This window comes from Onychostruthus taczanowskii, unplaced genomic scaffold, assembly GCF_017590055.1.
Source record: "Onychostruthus taczanowskii isolate IOZ18803 unplaced genomic scaffold, ASM1759005v1 scaffold4, whole genome shotgun sequence".
Classification (NCBI taxonomy): Eukaryota; Metazoa; Chordata; class Aves; order Passeriformes; family Passeridae; genus Onychostruthus; species Onychostruthus taczanowskii.
Genome location: NW_024501459.1, coordinates 7957636 through 7980499, shown reverse-complemented (window position 1 = coordinate 7980499; position 22864 = coordinate 7957636). Strand labels below are relative to the sequence as shown.

Sequence of the window (22864 nt, the reverse complement as noted above, 5' to 3'; positions counted from 1 at the left end):
CCCATCCTGCTTCTAAGGAATGGAAAAAAGTGCCATTCATGTTCTTTCCCAAGCTCCCTAATGTACAACACTGGTTAACTGTTTTGGTTTGGTTTTCATTGGCCTAATGAAACTAGGGCTGAATATGCAGAGTTTTTTTCCAGTATCCTGTCTCTCTCTGGTACAGAGCTGTTTATAAAAGCCTGAATGGACAACTGTCATGCCAGAACTCAAACATCAAACAAAGGCTACCATGGGAAAGAAGCTTGCAGCTCACTGACATCAAGTTATTATCAGTGGTGGATCAATACATTTGACTGCCACAAGGTAAGCAAAGGGCTCAGAAAAGCAGGCAGCAAGTGTCAGCAAGAGGTCCCAAAGCTGAATCCAAAATGTCATAAATCGCCATCTCTTCTTGGAAAAGCAAAATCTATTTTGCATGTGATTGATGAGTAAAATCTGGAAAACAAGTTCTGTGACCTTGTGGCCTTTGTGGAGCATATCAAGTGACCAAGACCACAGTCACTGAGACACAGCCACCCTTGTGAAGCACCAATGTGATGCTCTGTAGGAATTCAGAGGCAAAGCCTGTTCAGACAGTTCAAAGAGCATCATCTCTGGCAGCTGAGCTGCAGGAAAAAATTATGGGGTAGAGACCAAGAGCAATTCAGCAGTCAGGGCAGGAACCAATGTGCAGATGTGAGTCAGGGGTGTTGTAACAGGAGAGGTATTGATGTGACAGTGGCATGAGGGCTGCTTGGAAGATGAGGTGCTGAGCTGACTGCCTTCAGAGATGCCCTTATCCCTCGGAGCAAGACCAAGAGTAATTCAGCAGTCAGGGCAGGAACCAATGTGCAGATGTGAGTCAGGGGTGTTGTAACAGGAGAGGTATTGATGTGACAGTGGCGTGAGGGCTGCTTGGAAGATGAGGTGCTCAGCTCTGTGTCAGTCCCAGCCATCCAGGCCCTGTCTGTCTGACCTGGGATCCTTCCCGGAGGCAGGACCGGGCGTGTAGTGAAGGCTCGTCTGCTACGGAACTATGGAAGCAGCAGATTCCTCCTCCAGACACCAGGGGAACAGGCAGGCTCTGCTGGCCCAAACGGCTGCTAGGGGCAGGGAGACAAGAGAGTTTATGAGTGAAGGGGCATGACACATCTGCCAGAATTTGGGAACTGGATGATAATATGATGATGTTTTTCCTGTTTTCCTTTCATCATAGGTATTGCAGCGGGTGACACAATGGGACTTATTCTCAGCTTGCACTTGCAAAGCTTCTCCTCACAGGGGAGCAGTATCAGATATAGAGCTTGGACACGGGTATTGGGATTTCCACTGTGCAACCTCTGTGTTTTGGGGGTGCTGACCATCAGGAGTGTCCCCCGGGTTCCCTAGGGGAGGATACAGCACCACCCTCATTGAGGGCCACTAACAGCTGGGGGCCAGTGGCGCAATGGATAACGCGTCTGACTACGGATCAGAAGATTGTAGGTTCGACTCCTACCTGGCTCGTTGTTTTCAGTTTTACACTCTTTCTCGCCTTCCTAACCCTGGTCTTCCTCTAGGCGCCCACCCACCCTCCTGTGCATAGGTGAAGAGAAAACTGCGAGTTTGGGTAACTAACAACGAAACAAAACACCTCAACAACCCATCAGTTCGAAAGCTGGAGATTTGATTTTGCATTTCTTCATTTTGATACCCACCCATCCTGCTCATTCTGCTTGGTAATTTTCAATTGGGTCAACTCCACCTCCAAACAGACTTATTTTTGAAAATATTTTATTACATGGACCTTTCTCAACCCCATCGGGAACTTCCAATATTCACATCTATTTCCAGCATCTTCCAGTTTTCCACTGTCACACTCCAGCTTGGCTGACCCTGGAGGATGCTCATTTATCCAACTCCTCCTGCTGAAACGGGGCAGGGGAATGTGCCAAGGAGACAAAAATCATGTCTAAGTGCCCAGGATGTGAGCTGGGAGAGCTGCTGATAGCTGAATGAATGGGCAACCCTGAAATCCCACTTAGGTCAGGTGAAGAGTAGGTACAAAAAGAAGCATGCAATATTCAAAATAGATACACTGACAAAGAGTACCCCAGTGAAGGAATAATACAGTTTCAGGTACTAACAAAATCAGGGAAGTGCTCTCTTGTGTCCAGTGGTTTCCCACCTTTGCAATCAGCAGAACATCCTGCCTATGCATGTGCCACATATCTCAAACTGCATCCATCAGGAAGCACCTTGTTGTGCAGGAACATTTTCACCATCTCTCCTTTGAAATCCTTCAGGCAGACTGAAACTTTTTACCCTCCTACTCCCATGAGATTTATTCTGTTTTCCCTTTCTCCAGCAAAAGGGACAACTTTTGTTTGAAATACCAACAAACCTTTTCTTACAAGACAGGACCTGAAAATGTCCTTTCTGTTGCAGGTGTCCCCCCTGCACCCATCAGGCTATTTAAAATCCCCTCATCCCATGTTTGCCTGAAGTGCCCTACTCTGGTAACCAACCCAGTATATCAGAGTGAAATGTTGTATGATTGGGGTTCTTATAATCTCTGGCATCTTCCATTATTAAGTGATACAAATGATTGAATAGACTGTGCACACACAGCTCATTATTGGCCCTTGCTGGAGACCAGATACGAAAATAATTATACACTTGCAGGTGACTGCCACTATTAACTTGCACCTAAATAAGTATTTCACAAGTTACACTACTAAGCAAGCACTGAATAGTTTGCTACTGTAGTGAAAAACAATTAGTACCTTCAGATCCATAAGCATGACCTACAAGAATGGGAAGCTGAGCCAAACAGCCACACGAACGTAACAGCTGCAGCTCAAGAGGAAGAATAGTTGCTCAGCATAAAGTAAGTCCTGAGACCAGGACATTTTGTGAGGGTTTTTGGTTTTGTTTTTCTTTTCTTTCCTGGCTTTCATTATCCCTCAGGAGTATTACACTCTTACACAGAAATGCATGCCAATTCTTTCTGAGTGGGTGGGAGAGAAAAAATATCTTAGAGGTGGAGAGAGAGGGAGAAAGGAGATGATCCCTTCTCTTGAAGAAAGTCTGTGTGTGCTTTTATTTTGGAAGCTATCCTTTAGGAGAAGTGAAAAGAGTTGCCACTGAAGCAGTGAAAAGGAACAAAGGAGTTTAGAGACGTTTATATAGGAAGCGGTGAATCTTGAGAATAAAATAAATCTTTGGCCCTAAATAGAGTCTGTGCCCTGTCCCACACCAGGGAATGGCACAGGGATATGCTTTTGGACTGTGGATTCAGATTTGACTGCCAGTGAGCATGAAGTTTTGTGGATAACAGACAGCTAAGGAAATGGATGCCTTTCCTCAATTTGTCCTCACTGAGATGCCTCTGTTCTCTAAAAGGCAGGTTTTCATGCCTGGGTTCCTTGTGGGACAGTTCCTGAAAGGAATACACTGCACCATGCTAGGAGGAGAAGGGAGCAAAGGTTGTTGGTGGTGTCTGTGTGCGTGTCCGTACACATGCACAAAAACACACTAATTAATGAAGGGGTATCTGGGGCCAGAGATGCAATGCACAAAGAGAAGCAGTGTGCAGGTCTGACTCCTCCTGAGCTTCATAAATCTGTTTCCCTGCTGATAATCTTGCTTGCACTATATTCCCACAGAGAGTGGGTCTTCCTTGCTCTCATATCTGAAATCTATCCCAGAGAAAAACTCCCACTCAGAGAGAAGACTCACACGGGGTTCTGTTGAAGGAGAAAACTTCACCTCCATTCTCCTCCTGCTATGCAGACAGATTTGGACACTTTCAGACACGTTTACTCTCTCCAAGCCAGGAGCTGCTGCCAAGCATGTTTTTCTGCACCCCACGTAGCACCAGTATTGGAAAAGAAGATTTGAAGGAAAAAGGAACAATAGAACACAGGAGAGAAAAAAGCAGAGTATGAGTGCTGGCTCTCTTATTAACTATGTCCTAAGCAAGCCCACACCTGCCTGACCCCTATGATCCCTCTCCCTCTGCTTCATATTCTGCTAGAGCATCCCATGTCACCCTTTTTGGCACATCCAAAGGACCAAACATCACATCTGTCACCTTAAGTCAAGAGACAGTGGAGGACTTTTATCCACTCCTGTCAGAAGCCAGGGTGCTCACAGCCCTCCTTTGTAAGGATTATCTGACATCACAGAAAGCCCAATCAGTACAGATTGTCTGGCATCACATAAAGCAACATGCAAAATGAGGAGAGACTGTCCAGAGTGGAACACAAAGGCTCACCATGGGAAAGAAGACCTAACAAAACTAGCTAAGACTGAACTAAATTATTTTATTAATTATTTTTGGCTTCACATAGGAGAATGACAAATATATATTATTAACTGAGAGGCGATCTCATTAAGTCATATAAGTATCTCAGAGGTGGGTGCCATGAGGATGGTGCCAGGCTCTTTTCAGCAGCCCAGTGACAGGACAAGGAGCAATGAACATAACCTAAAGTGCCAAAAATTCCAGCTCAACATGAGGAAGAACTTCCTTACATTGAGAGTGGCAGAGCACTGGAACAGACTGCTGAAGGAGCTAATGAAATCTCCTTCTCTGGAGGCATTCAAAATCCACCTGGATGCATTCCTGTGCAAACTGCTCTAGGTGACTCTACCTCGCAGGGGGGTCTCCAGAGGTCCCATCCAATCCTAACAATTCTGTGATTACGATAATATCTTATTTATTAAATCTCATTAAATAATTAATAATAGTTTTATTAAACATAATAATAACTAATATTATTATGGAAAACAACAAAGCACTTCCAAAAGCATCGCTGCAAGATGCATATCAGTATTTACTGCAGGGCTGCCACCTCTTTGAGGTGTTTTCTTTTCTTTTGTTTCCTCTCAGGAGAAAAAAAAAAAAAAAAGGTGAATTGCTTGTGTATCACACGGGTTTGTAAACGGTTCTAGGAGCGTCTTCCTGAGCGGCAGCGAAATCGCGCTCCGATCCCAGAAAAAAAAAATACAGCGTCTCCTTCGAGCCGGAATCGAACCAGCGACCTAAGGATTCCCGCGGGGCGCGGCCTCTACAGTCCTCCCGCTCTACCAGCTGAGCTATCGAAGGGACACAGCCACCGCCCCCCAGCGGTCGCACAAGGCACCGCCCAGCCCCGCCCCGCGCGCCGTTCTGCGCATGCTCCTGGCCGCCTCGGCCCTCACGGAGGCGAGAGGCGGGAAGAGGCTTGGGTGGCCGGGCAGCGGCCGGGCCGGGTCAAGGAGTCAGCTAGTGGCGTAATGGCCAGTGCCTCTAACTACGAATGCGGAGAGTGGAGGTTTGACTGTGCCTGGGCCCTGTATATTTTTGTGCAGCCATGCATCGAGAAGCAAAAGCAGGGCCCTTCACAGCAACACGCACACATCGCTTCCAAGTGTTAGCAGCACTCATGAGCTACTGCAGTTATTTATTCATACTGCTGGGAACCACTTATTTTGGGACATCTGAATCCACACACTGCTGAGTCCAGTTCCGCGGGCCTCAGCACAGGAAACACATGGAGTGAATCCAGAGGGGGGACACAAAGTGATCAGAGGGTAGAAGCAACTCGCCTGTGAAGTCAGGCTGGGAGAATTTTGGTTGTTCAGCCTAGAGATGGCTCTCCAGAGACCTCAGAGCATTTTCCAGTACCTAAAGGAGTTCCAACAGAGCTGGAGAGGGAATTTTTCCATGGGCAGGTAGTAACAGGATGAGGAGTAATGGCTTTGAACTGAAAGAGTGTGGATTCAGACTGGATATAAGGAAGAAATTTTTTACAGCGGGTTTAATGAAAACACTGGAAGAAGTTGCCCAGAGAGGTGGTGAATGCCCCCGCCCTGAAAACATCCAAGGTCTGGGCCCCTGAGCAACCTGACTGAGTTGAAGACATCCAGTGTCCCTGCTCATTGCAGGAAGGCTGGAAGTAGGTGACCTTTAAAGGTCCCTTTCAACCCAAACCATTCTATGATTTGATAACTGGCTACTCTGAAGCTATGGTGCACTCTCAAATCTAAACATTGGGAATGCCCTCCTCGCCTCTCCTGCTTGCAAGCTCTTCTCCATACACTCCACAGCCTTTATGTAAACGAAAAATGTTTGGGTTTTGTTGCAAAATCACACACTTTTCATGCAACTGCACTACCCGGATGTTCTTGCACTTCTGAAGACTAAGGGATAATTAGAATGTAAACAACATTCCTAATCACAGCAGGGTTGCTTGCTGCCTTCAGAGACCTCCTGGTTGTTCTCTTTGACGTTGTCTGTGGGAGTAACGACAGAATGTCAGACCAATGTGGAGTACACTGCTCCTCTCCCAGGGCCAGAAGGTTTTTTTCCATGTAATGTAATAGTTGGGTTTTGGGGAAAAAAAAAATAAAAAGAAAAATTTAAGCCTACAGTGGTGTTTTGCTTTGAAAAACACAGCACTACGAGGCAGACAAATGGGGTTAAATGGCAGAATTTTAAGGGGTAGGAAAGAACCTCACAGATGATTTGGCGCTAACCTGCCTGTCAGGGACACCTCCCACCAAGACACGCTGCCTTGTTCAGGCTTTATCAGGCCTTGCTCAAGGCCTAATCCTGCCTGGTCCTGAACACTGCCAGAGCTGGGACCCTCACAACCTCCCTGGGAAACCTGCTGCAGTGACTCACCAGCCTGACAGCAAAGAATTTCTTCCTAATCTCTAATCTCAATTTCTCCTCTCATTTTGTACCTGTTACTCATTGTCCTTCACCCAGTTCCTGACAAAGTCAGGATGATGAGTTCAGATGCGAAAAAGAAAAGAGAAATTTAAGAAGCCAGGACGGTGAGATCAGAAGGAAAACCATGACCATTTCAATGCGCGATCACGGCAGAGAACATGAAAAACATATGCGAGCCAGGCAGGAGTCGAACCTACAATCTTCTGATCCGTAGTCAGACGCGTTATCCATTGCGCCACTGGCCCCGCACGTACAGTATTTTTCCCCGCTGTCCTCTATGGCGGAGAGGGAGGGCACCGCGTGTCCCTGCAGCCCCGGGCGCCCCTCACGGCCCGGGTCCCGCCCCGCCCTTCCAGCAGGGAGCGCTCCCGGAGTTCCCGCCCTGCTCCGCAAGCAGCCATAGGGCCTGCCCCGAGGGACTAGTGCTGCGCATGCGCGCAGCGAGCCGGCCGCAGTCTTGGTGCGCGGCGGCGCGCTGAGCGGCAGGTCCCCTTTGATAGCTCAGCTGGTAGAGCGGAGGACTGTAGCGGTTACGCCCCACGGGAATCCTTAGGTCGCTGGTTCGATTCCGGCTCGAAGGAGACGTTCTATTTTTTCCTCCCCTCTGTGCAGAGATGCTTTTTAACAATTGTCTCTTTAGCCTTTTGCAGATACGGTTGCTTTACTAGAAGAGTTCCGGCCGCATCGCAAACCGAGCCTGTGCTCTGTGTCTCACCCTCAGGAGCAACTGCTCCCGCAGGAGCAGGGAATGCTGGGCCTGATGCAGGACTGCCAACACCTCCTGAATTTCTAAAGGAAAACAACATGTGTGTTCATACTCCGATGTGCCACAAAGCAAGTCAGTGCAGGAGAATACCGACTGAGATCCCTTTGTCTCATCGCAGTTAATTAGGATGTTGAAATTCTGAGGGTCATTTTTCCAAGTCTCCTCTCCTCTCTTCCAAATGTCTAGACACTGTTTTTACAGCACAAGGCTGTATCTGTACATACTGCCACAAAAGGAACACATTTTCTTATCCAGCCAACTGAAGTGTTCAAGTCCAGGCTGGACAGGACACATCCCTGCCTGTGGCTGGGGGTTGGAATGGAATGATATTTAAGGTCCCTTCCTACCCAACTCATTCTAAGATTAGCATGTATTGACTCTCTCCCTTAGTGAAAAATTGAGTGTCTTTACCAGGGTCCATCTATGATAGGTGTCAGCTCCCACACAGCTGTCCTGTCTTACTGCCTTCCCAACCCTGGGATGGGTAAACCTGGCACAAATGACTGAGTCCTCTTGTACAAAACTCTGTACCCATTCATCTCCCAAAGAGAAAGGAGAAGCCAGATGTGATGAGTGACCTGACTTCTGTTTGTGGAGGGAAGGAAGGGGGTTGTGATCATCTCTGGTCTTTCTTCCTGGTTCGTAACAACACGCTCTTTTCTCTTCTACAGGAAATGATAACATAGAAAAAGAAATCAATAATTTTAACTGTGCTCAGTTTAGCATGCTTCTTCAATTCTTGTTAATGATTTTACTCTACAAAGAGGCAGAGATGTAATTCTTTTTGACTGAAATCATATCAGTATTCATTCTTATACAAGGTAGGCAACCAAATTAAGTAGCATACAATTATGTTTGAAGTTTTTTGTATTAAGCATTGTGGCTTATCCCACAAACTTGTTGTGGGGAGTAAAAGTGCACAAACTACCTAAATAACTAGTTACATGATGGTACACTTAAATTGTCTATACTGCCTCTTCTGTTTGGTGTTTTGAGTGAATCTGGGTATGTGTTAATGTCTAAGCACACAAAGGAACAGATCTTTGAGGATACATAAAGCCAAAACAGCTGCCCCTTGTCCATTTTTCAAATGCTTGGGCTTTTGTGGTCACAGAGACTGGATACCAACCCAGTGACAAATATTCCTGTCTTGTACCGTGCCCAGATTATCTGGCACTCTGTGCTGGCTCTTGAACAGATACAAAATCCCAGAGTGAGGTGCTGGGTGTCTCAGGATATCTGCTGCTGTCCTCAGCAGCACCATGGTTCCCCTCTCTGCACACACCTTTTGCTGGGGGAAATTGTTCCATACAGACGCTGATTCCAGTGAAAACTACTGTGTTACACCATTTCGTCACACTGATGATTTTTTTCTTTTTTGCAAACATTCTGCATTAAGTAAAGGACTTAAAATGTGAGGCCATGGCTCTGGCTGCTTTGCAGGGGCAGGCACATCTGCTGCAATCCAAGAGCTAGTTCCTCTTCGGGGAAACCCTGAGTTGTCATTTGACACTTGCCAGGGAGCAAAGCCGTAATTTGGGCCAGCTGTCTCAACAGCTTCTCTAGCCGTTACTGGAATTAAGTTGTTGATAGTGTGGCAAGGTAAAGGGAGTGCTACAATTCATACATACAAACTTTATTAGTCAGAGTGATTGACAGCCAAGGTAGATTTGAATATATGAAAGTTTACATATAAATAAATGTAGCAAAACACAGAAAAAAAAATAGAATCTGTACATTTTGAGAAGATTTCTGGGTGTGAAACTCAACTGTACACAAAAGCAGATGTTAGCATGTGTTCAAGTTAGGAACTTTTCTGAAAAGCAAACAAGGGAGTAAAATCACATTGAGGAGCTAAATCCTGAAATCCTTTATCATTCTATTTCCCTATGTCCTCAGAACAGCTGATCTTCACATCAATGAGAGACACAAATGCTTTAAAAACTAAGTTACACATTTGAAATTACACCATGAGTTCAGACACTCAGGTCTTTAAGCTTCAAGTCCTGGACAGGCCCCTCAGGTCACTGGTTTCTTCTGAGATTTTTTTGCTAACTGACGTGCTAACTAATGCGTTGTGGCTCTTCTGTACAGAACCCCGTGTCTGTAAAACATGCAGCAGCTTGTCCATCTTTGCTTCACGCTGTGAGATCCAGCCATAAATCTTTCCCAAGAAAAGGCTCTAATTTAGAAAGTGTAAATAAGAACCACATGACTTGTGGTACATCTCAAGCCCATGGAAAAAATTTCCTTGATTTTGGTGAACTTTGGTTCTGGCCCTCTAGACCTATCAGAGGTGTTGCATGTGAAAAAATTCCCCAATTGCTTTTGCTGTTATGGGATTTACTTCTTTCTCCCTGGCTTTAGGCCTGCTCTGCAGCTGTTGTTGAAATCAAGGGTGCGATTCCCAGTGACTTCCATGGGAAAAGTAGGATGGATTTCACATGGGAAAGGATTCCATGCATAAAACATAGCTTTACACCAGACTTTTCTCCCAGTGCCTTTTTCAGCTCTCTGCTGGAAATAGTCACCAGGTAACATTTGGACATTTTCACACTAAATTTCTCTACCAGCCAGTGAAACCTAGGAATTACTTCACCTGCAGATTTGTTATGCACTATGTGCTGTCCTTTCTCCTTCATTGGGGATAGCATCCTATGCCAGAACAAACACCCTGAAAAGGGGAATAGTGGAGAAAGCCAAAAGAGGAGTGTGTGCTGGTGTCCACAGCACACACCCGGTCTCTGGGCTCTACCCATCTCAGCCCACCCCAGTGCTGTCTGATCCATCCCCCTGACGGGAAGATGTGCAGCACTCGGCTACCACTGGAAAGACGTGCCTCTGGGGTCATGTCTCCTCAGTGGCAGGATGGCGGCACCAGCCCCTCTCCTGGCACCACTGGGCTGGATGGGTACATCCCCAGCGGGCAGGGAGGATGGTGGTCTGGAATTATGTACATACGAGTGGTTTCCAAAATCATTGCAACTGAGGACAGAGAGGAGCCTCTGGGTAGGAGGGAAGAGAATGCCTGTGCATTCTGGCCATGCCAGCATCTTCCCTCTTTTCTGAAGCAGAAAACCAGGGCCATTTCTGAGGGCGATGTGTTGGCTGTCCCCAGTGCCTGCATCCAGAGAACAGATATATAACTTGAACAGGAAGTAATGGTCTTGAAAATATCCTTGTGTTGTGGGACTTCTAAAGAAACATTGAAAGTAGTATTGACTTTGGAATTACAGCTGGTTCTATAAAACACATTCTTTTCCCAATATATTTAGTTGAACGACATTTGATGTCAAAGGTGAGAACAGAAGGAAGATAATAATGTTTCACAACTGCAGGATCCAATTTTAAGCAAGGGAACAACAATTTTGGCTAGTTATATATTCACAAGTCTGTATAATTCAGTGGAACATTGTGACCCCCCTTTAGACCACAGCAAGCAAAAATAGCAAATACATAGAACTGACAATGATTGATGTAAAATTATCAATAAGGAGAAACTCTGCTGCCTCAGGCTTAAACTACTATGTCAAATCAGTGAAGTACTAAGCTTAAGATTTAAGAGGTATTCCTTTAGCTCTTACAAATTAGTGGCCCAAGTTCTTCATGGTTCCTTTAGCCATACCCACATGTATCTCCACTGATTTGTGCAGTGGTACACCTGAACGTACTCCTCATTCCTGCCTCTTCATTTAAAATCATGCCATGTCCTCTTAAAGCCCCTGTGCCAGAAGGGAGGTTTCAGTCTTACCCCAAAGAGCTGGTGAGGAGGACGGTCACTCCTTTGCTGCTTGCTTTTCCTGCCAAGTCCTTGCTGCTCCCACAGCCCCAGTGCCTGTGCTGGTGTGATGGCTCCCAGCCCAGTGCCAGCAGGGCAGCAGGGCCACAAGCCAAGGGCATGGTGCAATAAGCCAGCTGGCAGAAAGCTGTTGGCTGGGAACCAAAAGGAGGAGCTTTGCCACAGGCCTGTGGGAGGAGGAGACAGGCTCTGGGACAGCCCAGGGTTTGTCTCATGAGTTTGCAGCTTTTGCTGGGGAAGATGCAGAGCTTACATGTGCTTCTGAATGAGGCTCCTGGATTTGGAGTGACCTGCACTGTAACAACCGTCAGAAAAATCTCCTAGCACTTTGTCTTGGCTCAGGATTTATACTTGCCAGAGCTGGGTCCGAGCAAGCCACTAGCTGTCCTCCAAAGAGCGCTTCTCTGGGAAGGAGAGCCCCATCTGTCTTGCTAACAACTTTCTCTCTGAGACCTGCTAAGTCTCTCTGAGACTTCTGGGGCTCCCTCATAGGAATGTTTCACATCCAGCAAAACTGCTGCATGCAGGGAAGGTTCCTGGGGCGGGGAGAGACAGCCAGTGTGTCCATAAAGGGACTCAGGACTGTGTCTGGGAGGTGAAACTACAGGTGCAGGCAGGGAGAAGACCAGGTATGTCAAAGGGAACATTATTAGAGGGAAAGATAGTTTGAAGCTGTGAGAGGCCAGCATGCTCTATACAGGCCATAGGTACCTCCACAGACAGTGCAGGTATCAAACTATTGGTACTAGCATAGAGTGAGATTCTGCCTCGGTAGGAAATTACTCTCAGGTTACTCTTGATTAGCTTAAAGACAACTATGAACACAGGCTGCAGAACTTATCTCATGTTTTTCTCACAGTGAGAGTCAGTGAGAAGCCCAGCAGGTCCCTGGCCTGCCCTAGGACTCTGTGCGATAGCTCCGATGGCTGTCCCCAATCAGTTGTGTCTTCTCGGAGACGTTGGTCGGCTGAAGCGTAATAGGAGTTTCTCCATCTAAATTGGAGAGGACAACAAAGATTACTTTAAGAACCCTTCACTTGCTACCAAAGTCAGATTTCTTGTTAGCACCACAACACTCCATTTGCTGTTCTGGTTACAGCTTAATTTGGTTTCACAGACAGCTGTGTGGGTACCAACAAGGTGACATTGCCCACTCCAAGCCTACAAATGCTCTTCCTCCTAGTTCTCATACAATGGCAGATCTCTGGGTGTTGCTGCTGCTGTTAGACTGGACATTTGCTGTGCCTGGTGCTTTGCAGAGCTTGCAGGCTAAAGGTTCCTGTCTGTTCTAATAGCAAGTGCTTGTTCCTACAAATGGCTGAATATAATCAGTGCTGTTGTGAGTCAGCAAGCACTAACCTAGACAGTGTTTGTAAGAATGGGACAGAAATGAGTCTTGAAGAGGGCAGAGTTAACAGTAAAGAAAGAGGAGAGTTAAAAGAAAAAAATGCGTGAGCAGTAATAGTAATACGCTTGAGAAGAGAGAAATCATATGTATCCTGAAAGCCAGCTAGTTAAATAAAAATGTTAAATTGAATTTGAAGTCTTATGTAATGTATATGCAGTAGGACTCTGGGAATTACTATTTTAATGAATTTGGAACTGCCAAAACTTCATATTATCACTATATAAATCCTTACTGCTGTGTACTTTCTCACTCTGTGCAATTTTGTGTTTGCTTTTCCAATATATCCATAAAAAATCATTTGTTGTAGAGTGGAGGGAAGTAGAAATGAAGTCTTTACAGAGTTCCTTGATGGCTACTGTGTTCCATCTGATAAAGAACAAGGTTTTGTTGCCCTTCTCCTGGGCCTCTTTCCAGCTGGAATATTTTTTGGAGGGAGGAAAGTACTCAGATCTCAGAGACTGACTTTTACAAGTTCAGCCATCTTAGTGAAGTGTTTTGTATGAAAAACTTTGGACTGTCTATATCTTGATACTAACACAGCCTTCACAGTAATTGAATACAAATTATGACTTTTTTGCCAAATGACCAAATGTTCAGGAAAAAAATCTCATCTGACATTTCCTTCTGTTTACCTGACAGTTGATGGGATGAATCATGGGCAAAAGATGTAATGTACAGGAGTAACTTAACCCAGAGCAGGAATCTAATTGCATGCCATACGGCTTCCACTCAGTGGGGGCAGAACAACTTTGACTCTGTCAAGGTGAAAGGCAAGAATGATTAAATGCCAAGCAGCTTCTCTGTATGGGCAATTCCATATTTAGACACAAGGTCAAAGACAGACATGTTTCATAACTTCTAAAAGTATATGAGTAATTAATGCTTTGAGCTCAGCACAGGCTCATATTAGTTTGGCAGTTCCAATCCATTTTTAAGTTGCTGTGTGTTTTCTAGATTTCTGAGCAGCATTCCTTCCCACCCACTTCTGCCTCCAAGTTGTTCATTTTCTGGAAGATGGAGGGCAGAGATTAGCAGTTCATTTTGCTGTGATACCCAGGTGTGCAACAGGAGAACAGGACCCACTGCAAATCTGTCGCGTTGCCTCCAGCTGATCTGCAGACAGCTCTTAGCTGACACCCTCACCAAGCATTTTGCTGCTTACACCCTTCTAAGATTTATGATAGGGTTTTTTAGCAGAACAGGGACCCATGGCATAATAAACTGTACAAATATAGTCTGCTAGTGGCAAGCTGCAGAATGGAGGTGAGGCAGAATTCACAGTTTAAACTGCTTTCTATAGATAGCTCCTGCTCACTGTTCGCCTACATTTGTATCATATGGAGTGTGGAGGAGACAATGAAGTGATAAAAACTTTTTGCTCTTGAGTTGGGAAAGTATTTTTCTACTCAGGTTCTTTTATTCTTGCCCTTTTTTTTTCTCTCCCAGAATTAATTTTCTGTGAAATAAAAGTTGGTCTAGAAATGCCTTGCTTTGTTCTTACAATGATAACTGAACAGGAGAGAGCAGACCTGCCAAACTGCTTTGAGTGCATCATTACAGCCTGAAGTACAAAGACAATCCAAATTCCAATGCCACCTCCTCCGGGAACACAAAAGTTAACAAAAATTTTGCCATCAACTTCAGTGGAAGCAAAATCTGTCAACCTGCCCCACGTGTGTGGGAAAGTGATGAAGTGTTGCACGTGTCTGTGCTGCAGACAAGCAAGTGACACTTCCCTCTGCCAGTGCATTTTGACAGGTTACCTGTAACATGATACCACAGATTACCTTGCACCTTTCTAATGTCATGTTTGATCTGAAACACTAAAAAATGCCATGTTTGAAATGTAATAACCCAAACATAGCATTTAATTTTTGGCCTTCTGCTCTATATTAGGTCAGAGTCTTCTGGTACAAATCAATAGGTATGAGGAGAAATCCTTTTAAGCTAAGTATGTGCCAGGGCTTGCACACCCCTAATTTCCTTTAGTTCTGATGGTCATCTCACCCCTGGAAGTACATGCTGTAAAACGAGGCTCTAAAGGGAGACATTGAACTAGCTGAGCACTAGAACTAGTAACATTTATTTGACTAAACCCTTCTTCTAGAGGAATATAAATTCACCTAGAAATTCTCTTTTTCTGGAGAAATAGCAAATCAACAGAATTGTGTTGATTTCAGTGGCAATTCACGTTGCTCTTACATTTTAGGAAATGGATCACTAAATCTTTGGTCTCACAACTATTTCTTTTTCACTAAGTTTTATGGTATGTTAGTTTGAGGAATTAAATCAACTCTGCAAAACCATAATTTTGTTAATGATAAATGTGAGGAACTGAAAAATTATTATAGTCGTGTCAGTTTGGTAGTTGAAGTCTAAATCTCAACTCCTTTGGGCAGCACAGCCAGCAGCAGGCAGCTGCCACTGAGCACAACTGTTAAGGGCTCAGTCACAGAGGACTGTAGCATCAGGAATTTCGATGCTTTATTGATGATGCATTCCTCAGAAAAGCAATGACTGATTAAAAAATATTTGGACAGTTTTTAGTGTGGTCTTAGCTTGAAAAATGTACATTTTGACCTCAGCGAGAAGTTCTGGTTAGCAGTACTGTGGGGACAGCAGGAAGCAAAGAAATTAATTACTGGCTGGAATGCTCAGTCTGTGCTCAGAGGGCATGCAAAGAACTTGGATCCTAATAGAATCTCCTCTTCCAAAATTAAATCTGCTGCACAAGTGATTCTGAATTACACAGTTTGTTTCTGAATTACATAGAGGAACATTTCTATTATTTACCCAAAGGAAGGCATGAGTATTAATTTCTATGGCTCAACATTCAAAAATGCACAGTCTTTTCTATTCCAAATGTCAGCTATGTCTTTCTGGCCAGCATGCCTGAAGTTGGGACGACAAGGGAAGAAGGAAGGGAGGAAGCATACTTTGATCTGGTTGTCATTCTTTTTTTTTTTTTCTTAAATGCATTGTTTGTTTTCCTTTCAGCTGCAGAAAAGATGCTCATGTTACCCTTTGTCATAATGCTTTTATTTATATTCCTTATACATTACTGTCTTTTAAAATGAAGAAAATTCTGCTTTACAGAGACTTGCTGGTTTTGATTACGAGAATGTAGCAAGGCTGAAAAGGAGGGTAAGAAAAAATATAAAGATCTAGTTTTCTTCAGACCCTACCTATGTATTTAATATTGTCTTCCAAATACTTAAAACATTAAATTCCATATTATGTTAATTTTTCAGACTGGTACTTTGCTAAACATTTAAAATTAATTTTTGAAATTAGTTTCAGTGGGACATGGTGAGAATAAAGGGATGTCAAGGGGGCCTAAAATCAAAGAATACCAATACCTTCTGCTCCCTGTGCCAGAAGGAAAGAGCGATTATTTTTCTGCTGCTGGGGAATTTTGTTCTGGATTTTGAGGAAGAATTAAAATAAATATAAACAAAATTAAAGATAAACAAATGAAGAAAATGGGCAGAAATTAAACATTTGGATTCTTCAAAGTTCCATCCTTCTACTTTAGACTTGGCTTTGGTATCATAGACTCATGAAGAGCAAGACCCATTTTAGATTTGCGCTTTTCAGGTGACTAATGTTGTAAAGTTTATTAGATTTGTCTCAAGGTATTGTGATCATAAATTTTTCACTAGTAGTTTTTATTGCCTTTGCAGAGACTGATTAAGTATGATCACTTTTTAAGCTGACTGTTTACCTTGATATGCCTCTAGGCAAAATCAATTTAAAAACATCACCACACGTTGGCGTAACAGTTATAAAAATAGCATTTGTTTCAACTACTACAAGTGTTTTGTTACATATTTATGGAAGGGTAAATTTGTGTGAAAAGTTGGGGGGGAAAAATTTCTTACTGCTAAGGGAACATGACATTTGCAATCTGGCAGTGCTATTTTAAGCATAATAAACATAAGAATATAACAGTATAAGATCTTCCACAACAATGGAAGAGAAAAAGAGTGAGCTGACTTCTTAGGTCCTTCCTAAAAAACCTCCATAATCTTAATCATAGTTTATATAAATTTGTAACTGAAAAGCGTCTTCAGTCCTTCCCTGGTACCCTTGGTTCTTATTGCTGGAGCAAGGATCACTGCACCTCTCACCCTGTACATATCTATCCAGTTTGAGATGTTTCTACTTCCCCTGAATATGAAAGCAAAACTGCCCCTTTTCAGCACACTGGGACAGAACGCTTTGTTCAAAGCATGTATCCCATACTAGTGCCAAATTAGGAAATCACCTCCAGCATCCCTTGGCATAGCCAAAACCTGAACATGCAGCTAGGGGAACTCAGCAAAGCCAAAAAAAGAGGTTGACCTGCTGCAAAGGTAATTTTGCTGCCACAGGCCCATGTTCCTGGCTCCTAATTTCCCTGTCCCTCTTGCCCCTAAGTTAGCATTTGCCTGCTCCACCATGAAGCACACCAGAGAATTAAATGGCCAAGAACTACAGACATTTTTGAGAGGATTAGTTTACACCTAGATTTTATCCAAGGCCTGAGTAAGGTAGAATTGCTGCTGCCAGTGCCCAAGAGAGTGAGAAGCTTGGGGCTGGTTGGAAGAGAGACAGGACCTTGGTAACTCCCATGCATACTCTCCTGGGTTACTGCACAACCTTACTGTTGGAAACTTGGCATCTTTTCTTGAAGCTTTCTCTTGAATGGGTACAATATCCACCACAAGCAGGGATACATTTTACAGAACTAAAGTCTGAATGACAGCTTATTCAGGCCAATCAGATGTGACAGGAACCAGTCTAGCAGAGCCTCGTGTATGAGTGTAGGATCTAAGATATGTAGGATCTAAGATATGAAGGATGATGGGCACGGGGGTTAGAAGGTGAACACTGTCTCTTAAAATAAGCCCTAAGACTTTTATTGTATAAGTGTCTTATGTCATAAGAGATACAGGAGATGTTTAGTTGTAAGTGCCATAAGTTTGGTTTTGCATTAATACATAATTTGGGAAGTTCCCTGGGTTGTGGTCTTAGCTAGAGTGAATTGGCCCTTCTCCACTGAAGTCTGGAAGCAGCCTCAGTGTTGTGAGCAGAACATCTGGACTACAGGCTTTAAAGATTGTTTTGAACAGCTTTGCTACACAGTAAGCCCCTACAATACACACCTCTTTCCATGTCGTTCTTAATTTGCTCTTCCAAATCTTCTGGAGACACACAAAACTCCTGCTGCTCCCCCTCGGGTGCCTTCGGTTTGCACTTTCCACAGCAGCAGTTGAAGCAGCAGCAGAGGCAGCAGCAGAGGTAGCAGCCAGTCAGCAAACCACAGACTGCAAACAGGCCCTGGGTTAAACACAGCAGGATGAAAGTCCTGTTAGCAGTGACCTTCCCCAAAGTTCTGGCTGTCTCTTACAGCTGAAGGCAGAATGTCAGAGGAACTCTGGTTCCTAAGTGCTTGGCACTCAGAGGAGTCCACCTGCTGTCCCAGTGCCTGAACAAGGGCCAGATCCTCTGAAGACCTCCTCACCCGCTACCTCCTATTTCCTCCTATTTGTCACTAAGGACCAAATCCACAAAGAAGACACCAAACAAGAGGCCCCCACATGCTCAACATTTGAAAGTCTGTTGTTCTGCTGATGGCCCTCAGAAAAACCCTCCAGGCTGTATGAAAAACCCTACCCACCTTAAAATGACTCATTTCCATCTTTAAAATGACTCATTTACCCAAGATCATTTTTGCAAACACTTATTTACTGGCAAGCTCTTGTCAATAACAAAGCTAACAGAAAAAGAAGCAAATACCCAGATGCATCCGACATAATTCTGGGCACTGAAATAAGGCATCCAGTTTAGGACTGGATGTAGCTGCTATGGACTCCCTACAGAGTCAAAGAGAAGTTAAAAGCCCTTCCAGGGGAAGTTTCAGCCGTAAGAGTATTTGAATTGCCCATTGTGGGTGTCTCTCTCTCCCTCCATTAGCCTGTGCAGGACCACATAGGTGACATCTCCCAAATTATAGTCCTCAGACTATGGTTTCTTGGTCTGGGGACTCAGCTTTGAAGAAGTTCCCACCTTTGATCACTCTTGTACCCATGGCACAAAGCATAGAGTATTCAGGAGAGCCAACACAATTGCCTGGGGCCAAGACCAGAGATCTTAGAAAGAGTCAAAAGCCAGAAAATTTAAATTTATAGGGCTTTCTTCCTTCAGACAAAGTCAGTGCCTGGTTTCACAGCCCAGAGCCCCAGATGTCCAAGTGTGTGCTGCATCACAGCAATGGACATGTACAACGAAAGCCTTTAGGCTGGCATTGCCAGTCTGTGCTCCACAGGGATGTGACAGCAGCCTGGCTCCTGACCCAAGGTAGATCCACGACTACATGGAGATGTTTGTGACACAGAAGAAATCTCCATGGACATCTCTTCATGGACATAATGGTATAAGAGCAAAGGAAAATGAGTGACATTCCTGGAAAGCAAATCAAAACTGATATGTAGAAATAAATTGAAAGAGGGTAGATTTAGATTAGATATTTGGGAGGAATTCTTGTGAGGGTGGTGAGGCACTGGAACAGGTTGTCCTTAGAAGTTATGAGTGTCCCATCACTGGAGGTATTGAAGACCAGGTTGAATAGATCTCTGAGCAACCTGATCTAGTGGGAGGTCGCTCTGCACATGGCAGGGAGCTTGGAACTGGATGATCTTTAAGATCCCTTCCAAACCAAACCATTCTGATTCTCTGAATGTGTGGGTAAAAGCAGCACAGCTTTGTGGCCACCAGGTATATATGGATTGGAGGCACAGCCTGGCTTTAGCATGACAGTTTTCCCATCTGTCTTTGCTAACTATTTGTTATGTTCCTAAGACAATATGCTGCTTGAGGGGGAAAGTAAAGCACAATGTCAGGATATTGTCAAACTCAGACAACGGAGCTATGCAAATAATATTATGTGTGCATGTCTGAGCTAACATTAGTGGGGGCTGGCTGGAAAATCTTTGAAGGCAATAATTATATGCCTAATATAAATAATAAGCATGTATCTAATAAGCATGTATCTAGAGTGAGCAAAGTGCTTTTAAATGAAAAGAAGGACTCAGACTTTTTGTCGTAAAATGCTTTCCTTCTAATGGACACCTGAAACAGTGCCATAATTTCCAAAATAAGTTATCTGACTGTTTATCATTTATGCCATATCATGATGTATAGGATGAAAAAATAAAACAGAATGGAAGTGTGTAGAGGGAAAAACACATTGAGTTTATTCATGATACCTTTAATGTTTCAACATTTCTTGTGCTTATATGATCATGGTTGTTAAATCAAAAATCAGTTAATTGATGTTGTCAATGAACTGTCTTCATGGTAGAGGGCGAACTGGTTTTTGCTAAAACAGTTAAACAAACAACCTCTGTGCCTGCCAGTGGAGAAGCAATTTGAGTTCCCATTACCCATGTCTGTATGTTCCCAGTTTAATATGCCTGCTAAAAAGTCTGGCACTCTCAAAAAGAACAGTAATTTTCATTTTCATTTCTCCTTTCATTTGAGTTTCCTTACTGCTAATGATAAAACTCCTTGCAACTGTCAGATTTTCCCAGTATGAGTGCTGGGAAGAGGAATGTGTGCAGTCAATGAGGGAGATAACAAGCCAAGGCTGTGGTCCCTACTGTCCTCCACCAGAATGGAGGAAATCAGGAGTTCAGAGGTCATCTGCAGATGATGCCTCAGACTCAACTGGTATTATGATGACCAATATAAAAATTTCAAATTGATCCAGCATTTGTGTATGATTTAGAAACAAATGAGGAATAGTGAGAGCTCATCTTGCAAAAAAAAATACCCCAAACAACTAACAAAACCACTTAGGGGCCTCCTTATGCTTTGGGGGTGGCAAGATTTTGGGTTGAGGGAGACATAGAGAGACCATCTGTGATAATCCTCAAATGACTCTACATACATATTTTGGATTTTTTTGTACAAAATTCTTAAAAACCAGGAAGCAGTGATTACTTTGCTCTTCAGCATGTCTTGTCTCACCTCTGGGATACAGCTTGCTTGAAGCAATCCTCACATTTCTCCTTTAGTTGTTAGGGACTTATGAGCTTCTCTCTGTACTCCCCACTGCTCTCTTTATGAGTCAAAGGCACAGTGGTTATTTCTGTACCTGATTTTATGACCCCAGAGGATTTTATACTCCATAAAATCTCCATTAAAGATAACCAAATAAAAGAACTCCTTATGCTTTGAACAAACAAACAAACAAAAAAACCCAAACAAACAAACAAACAAACAAAAAAGAAACCGTGAAAAGAAGTCTTTTTGCCAAAAACTGTTAAAGAAGTCCACACTGTTGCCCTCCCAGTGCTGAGGCCACCCAAATGTGGCAAAGAGGCAGAAGGAGAGGATGGACAGCAAAGACAAGGGGGAATGATCCATCAGGAGATGACAGCAGCTATGGTGGGTGTCCAGCCTGCAGCAGGAGGCAGCTGCAGCAGCTGCAAGCAGGCAGCCTCCAGCAGCCTCTGAGGGGCAGCACCTTCGCAAGTTTAATTTAAACACCAGTACTTTATTCACTGGTTTCATGCACTGTTCTGCATTTGAGCAGCTTCTGCCTCATCCCCATTCAGAAATCAAATTATGGCTTCGAAGATGCCCAAAGTGCCCAAGTGACTTCCCAGCTTAAAAGGGGAACGTGGGGCAATGCAGCACTGGCCTGTTCCTTGCTGAACAGAGAATTCTGTGTTCCACAGTTCTCAGATAAAAACTGTCATCACATGCTTGCTTCAAACAGTGCAGATCATCTTCCTGTGTATTCTGTCACAGTCCAGCAGAGTGCTTTCCTGTGCTGCTGTGGCTGGAGACAGGCGGATTTTGCACATTTGGAATTCTGTTTGTTGCATATCTGTAACATTTCAGTATTTGCAGAAACACTTGAATTTGATATATGCAAACATCATAGGACACCAATGTCATAAGGGAACAAATGAACCCAACTCCTTCATGACTGGAACAACCCATGACCATTATTTTTTCTTGAGCAATATGCAGGGTTTTGATGTGTCATTCTCTTCCTGTCCCACTCTCTTCCTCCATTCCACTCTTCTAACCTTTAAGTTCATTTCTCTCACTCCATCATCAAGGCACATATGTAATGCCATAATCACAGTGTTATGTATTATTATTGCTTACTTATGTTGTGTGCTATATATAGCAAAAAAGAAAGCTAAATTTGTACCTTAGTAATTTAATAATTGGTTGTCACATAAATGGGACTTCTTGTGTTTGCATAATGAGTCATTTTTATTTAGTCATTACAGAAAAGAAAGTCAAAATTAACCTGGAGCACTAGATTCAAATCTAATTAATGTCTGAAAGTGTTACAAAACATGTACTATAATTATATACCAGGTTAAAAAAAGACAAAACTTTCTATATTAGTGCTAGTCTGAGCTTACGTTACATTCAGTCACTGACAATTTTCCAGATGACTTTGTTTTAGTAAGTTTTTAGTTTAGAGTCACAGGGTACTATTTCTTAAACCTGTAGAGAGATCATGTTTTTTTGGGATTCCTTGTGTATATAACTGGCAGTGTGCATTGTAACATTGATTTCCAAAGAAGAAAAACAGCTTACCTTTGCCCACCAGCTTGAGAGCATGAAGTAGGTGTTAACATTTTCCTCACCAAACTGTTCCGCCACGTAGAGCCCTAATGATCCATACTTGTCATATATGTTTCGCTTGGACAGGTCAGTCAGGGTTGCATGAGCATTGTTGATCTCTTTAAATTTTTCTGCAGCCTCTGGATTGTCTGGATTCTTGTCAGGATGGTATTTCAGAGCCAGTTTTCTTAAATGTGAGAAACAAACAAACAAAAGAAAAACCAGACAGAAAATAAGTAATCTGTATATGTGCATGTATACAGACACAAAACACTGAATTACAAAAAAATATTTTCACAAAGTTATAATATTTCTGAAGTGTGTGTTCAGCCTTCTTTTTTCCAGCTCTGAGGTACTCAGTGGAAGAAAAGTGATACAAAGGAACCAAACATTAAAGTTTTGATGAAAGAGGTGTGCCTATTACACTGAGAATGAACTTTGTGTATTGATACCTAGTCAGCTACTGTGTTAAAGGAGACAGTGATATATGATGAAAGCACAGATTGCAACACGATAATAAATCACAGGCATTTGTTGCATTATGATTGCCAACTCATTTGCATCATTTAG

At 43.5% G+C, this 22864-nt stretch overlaps 1 protein-coding gene and 4 non-coding genes across 5 annotated transcripts in view; 2 read left to right on the top strand and 3 right to left on the bottom strand.

Annotated features, from left to right (window-relative positions):
- Positions 1-1415: 1415 nt before the first annotated feature.
- On the top strand, positions 1416-1488 carry TRNAR-ACG. The gene has a single exon. It is a non-coding gene; the product is annotated as a tRNA-Arg (tRNA).
- Positions 1489-4982: 3494 nt separating this feature from the next.
- On the bottom strand, positions 4983-5074 carry TRNAY-GUA. Its single transcript is given in 2 exon segments — positions 4983-5018; positions 5037-5074. It is a non-coding gene; the product is annotated as a tRNA-Tyr (tRNA).
- A 1783-nt stretch (positions 5075-6857) lies between these two features.
- On the bottom strand, positions 6858-6930 carry TRNAR-ACG. The gene has a single exon. It is a non-coding gene; the product is annotated as a tRNA-Arg (tRNA).
- A 245-nt stretch (positions 6931-7175) lies between these two features.
- TRNAY-GUA lies at positions 7176-7266 on the top strand. The gene is given in 2 exon segments: positions 7176-7212; positions 7231-7266. It is a non-coding gene; the product is annotated as a tRNA-Tyr (tRNA).
- Positions 7267-12148: 4882 nt separating this feature from the next.
- The window catches only part of DNAJC5B (DnaJ heat shock protein family (Hsp40) member C5 beta), a 35878-nt gene continuing 25162 nt past the window's right edge, over positions 12149-22864 (bottom strand). The window contains exons 2-4 of the mRNA XM_041412906.1: positions 22268-22481; positions 17806-17980; positions 12149-12243 (exon numbers count right to left, since the gene is read on the bottom strand). Of these exons, the coding sequence (XP_041268840.1) occupies positions 12149-12243; positions 17806-17980; positions 22268-22481 (484 nt within the window). The remainder of the gene's footprint in view (positions 12244-17805; positions 17981-22267; positions 22482-22864) is intronic.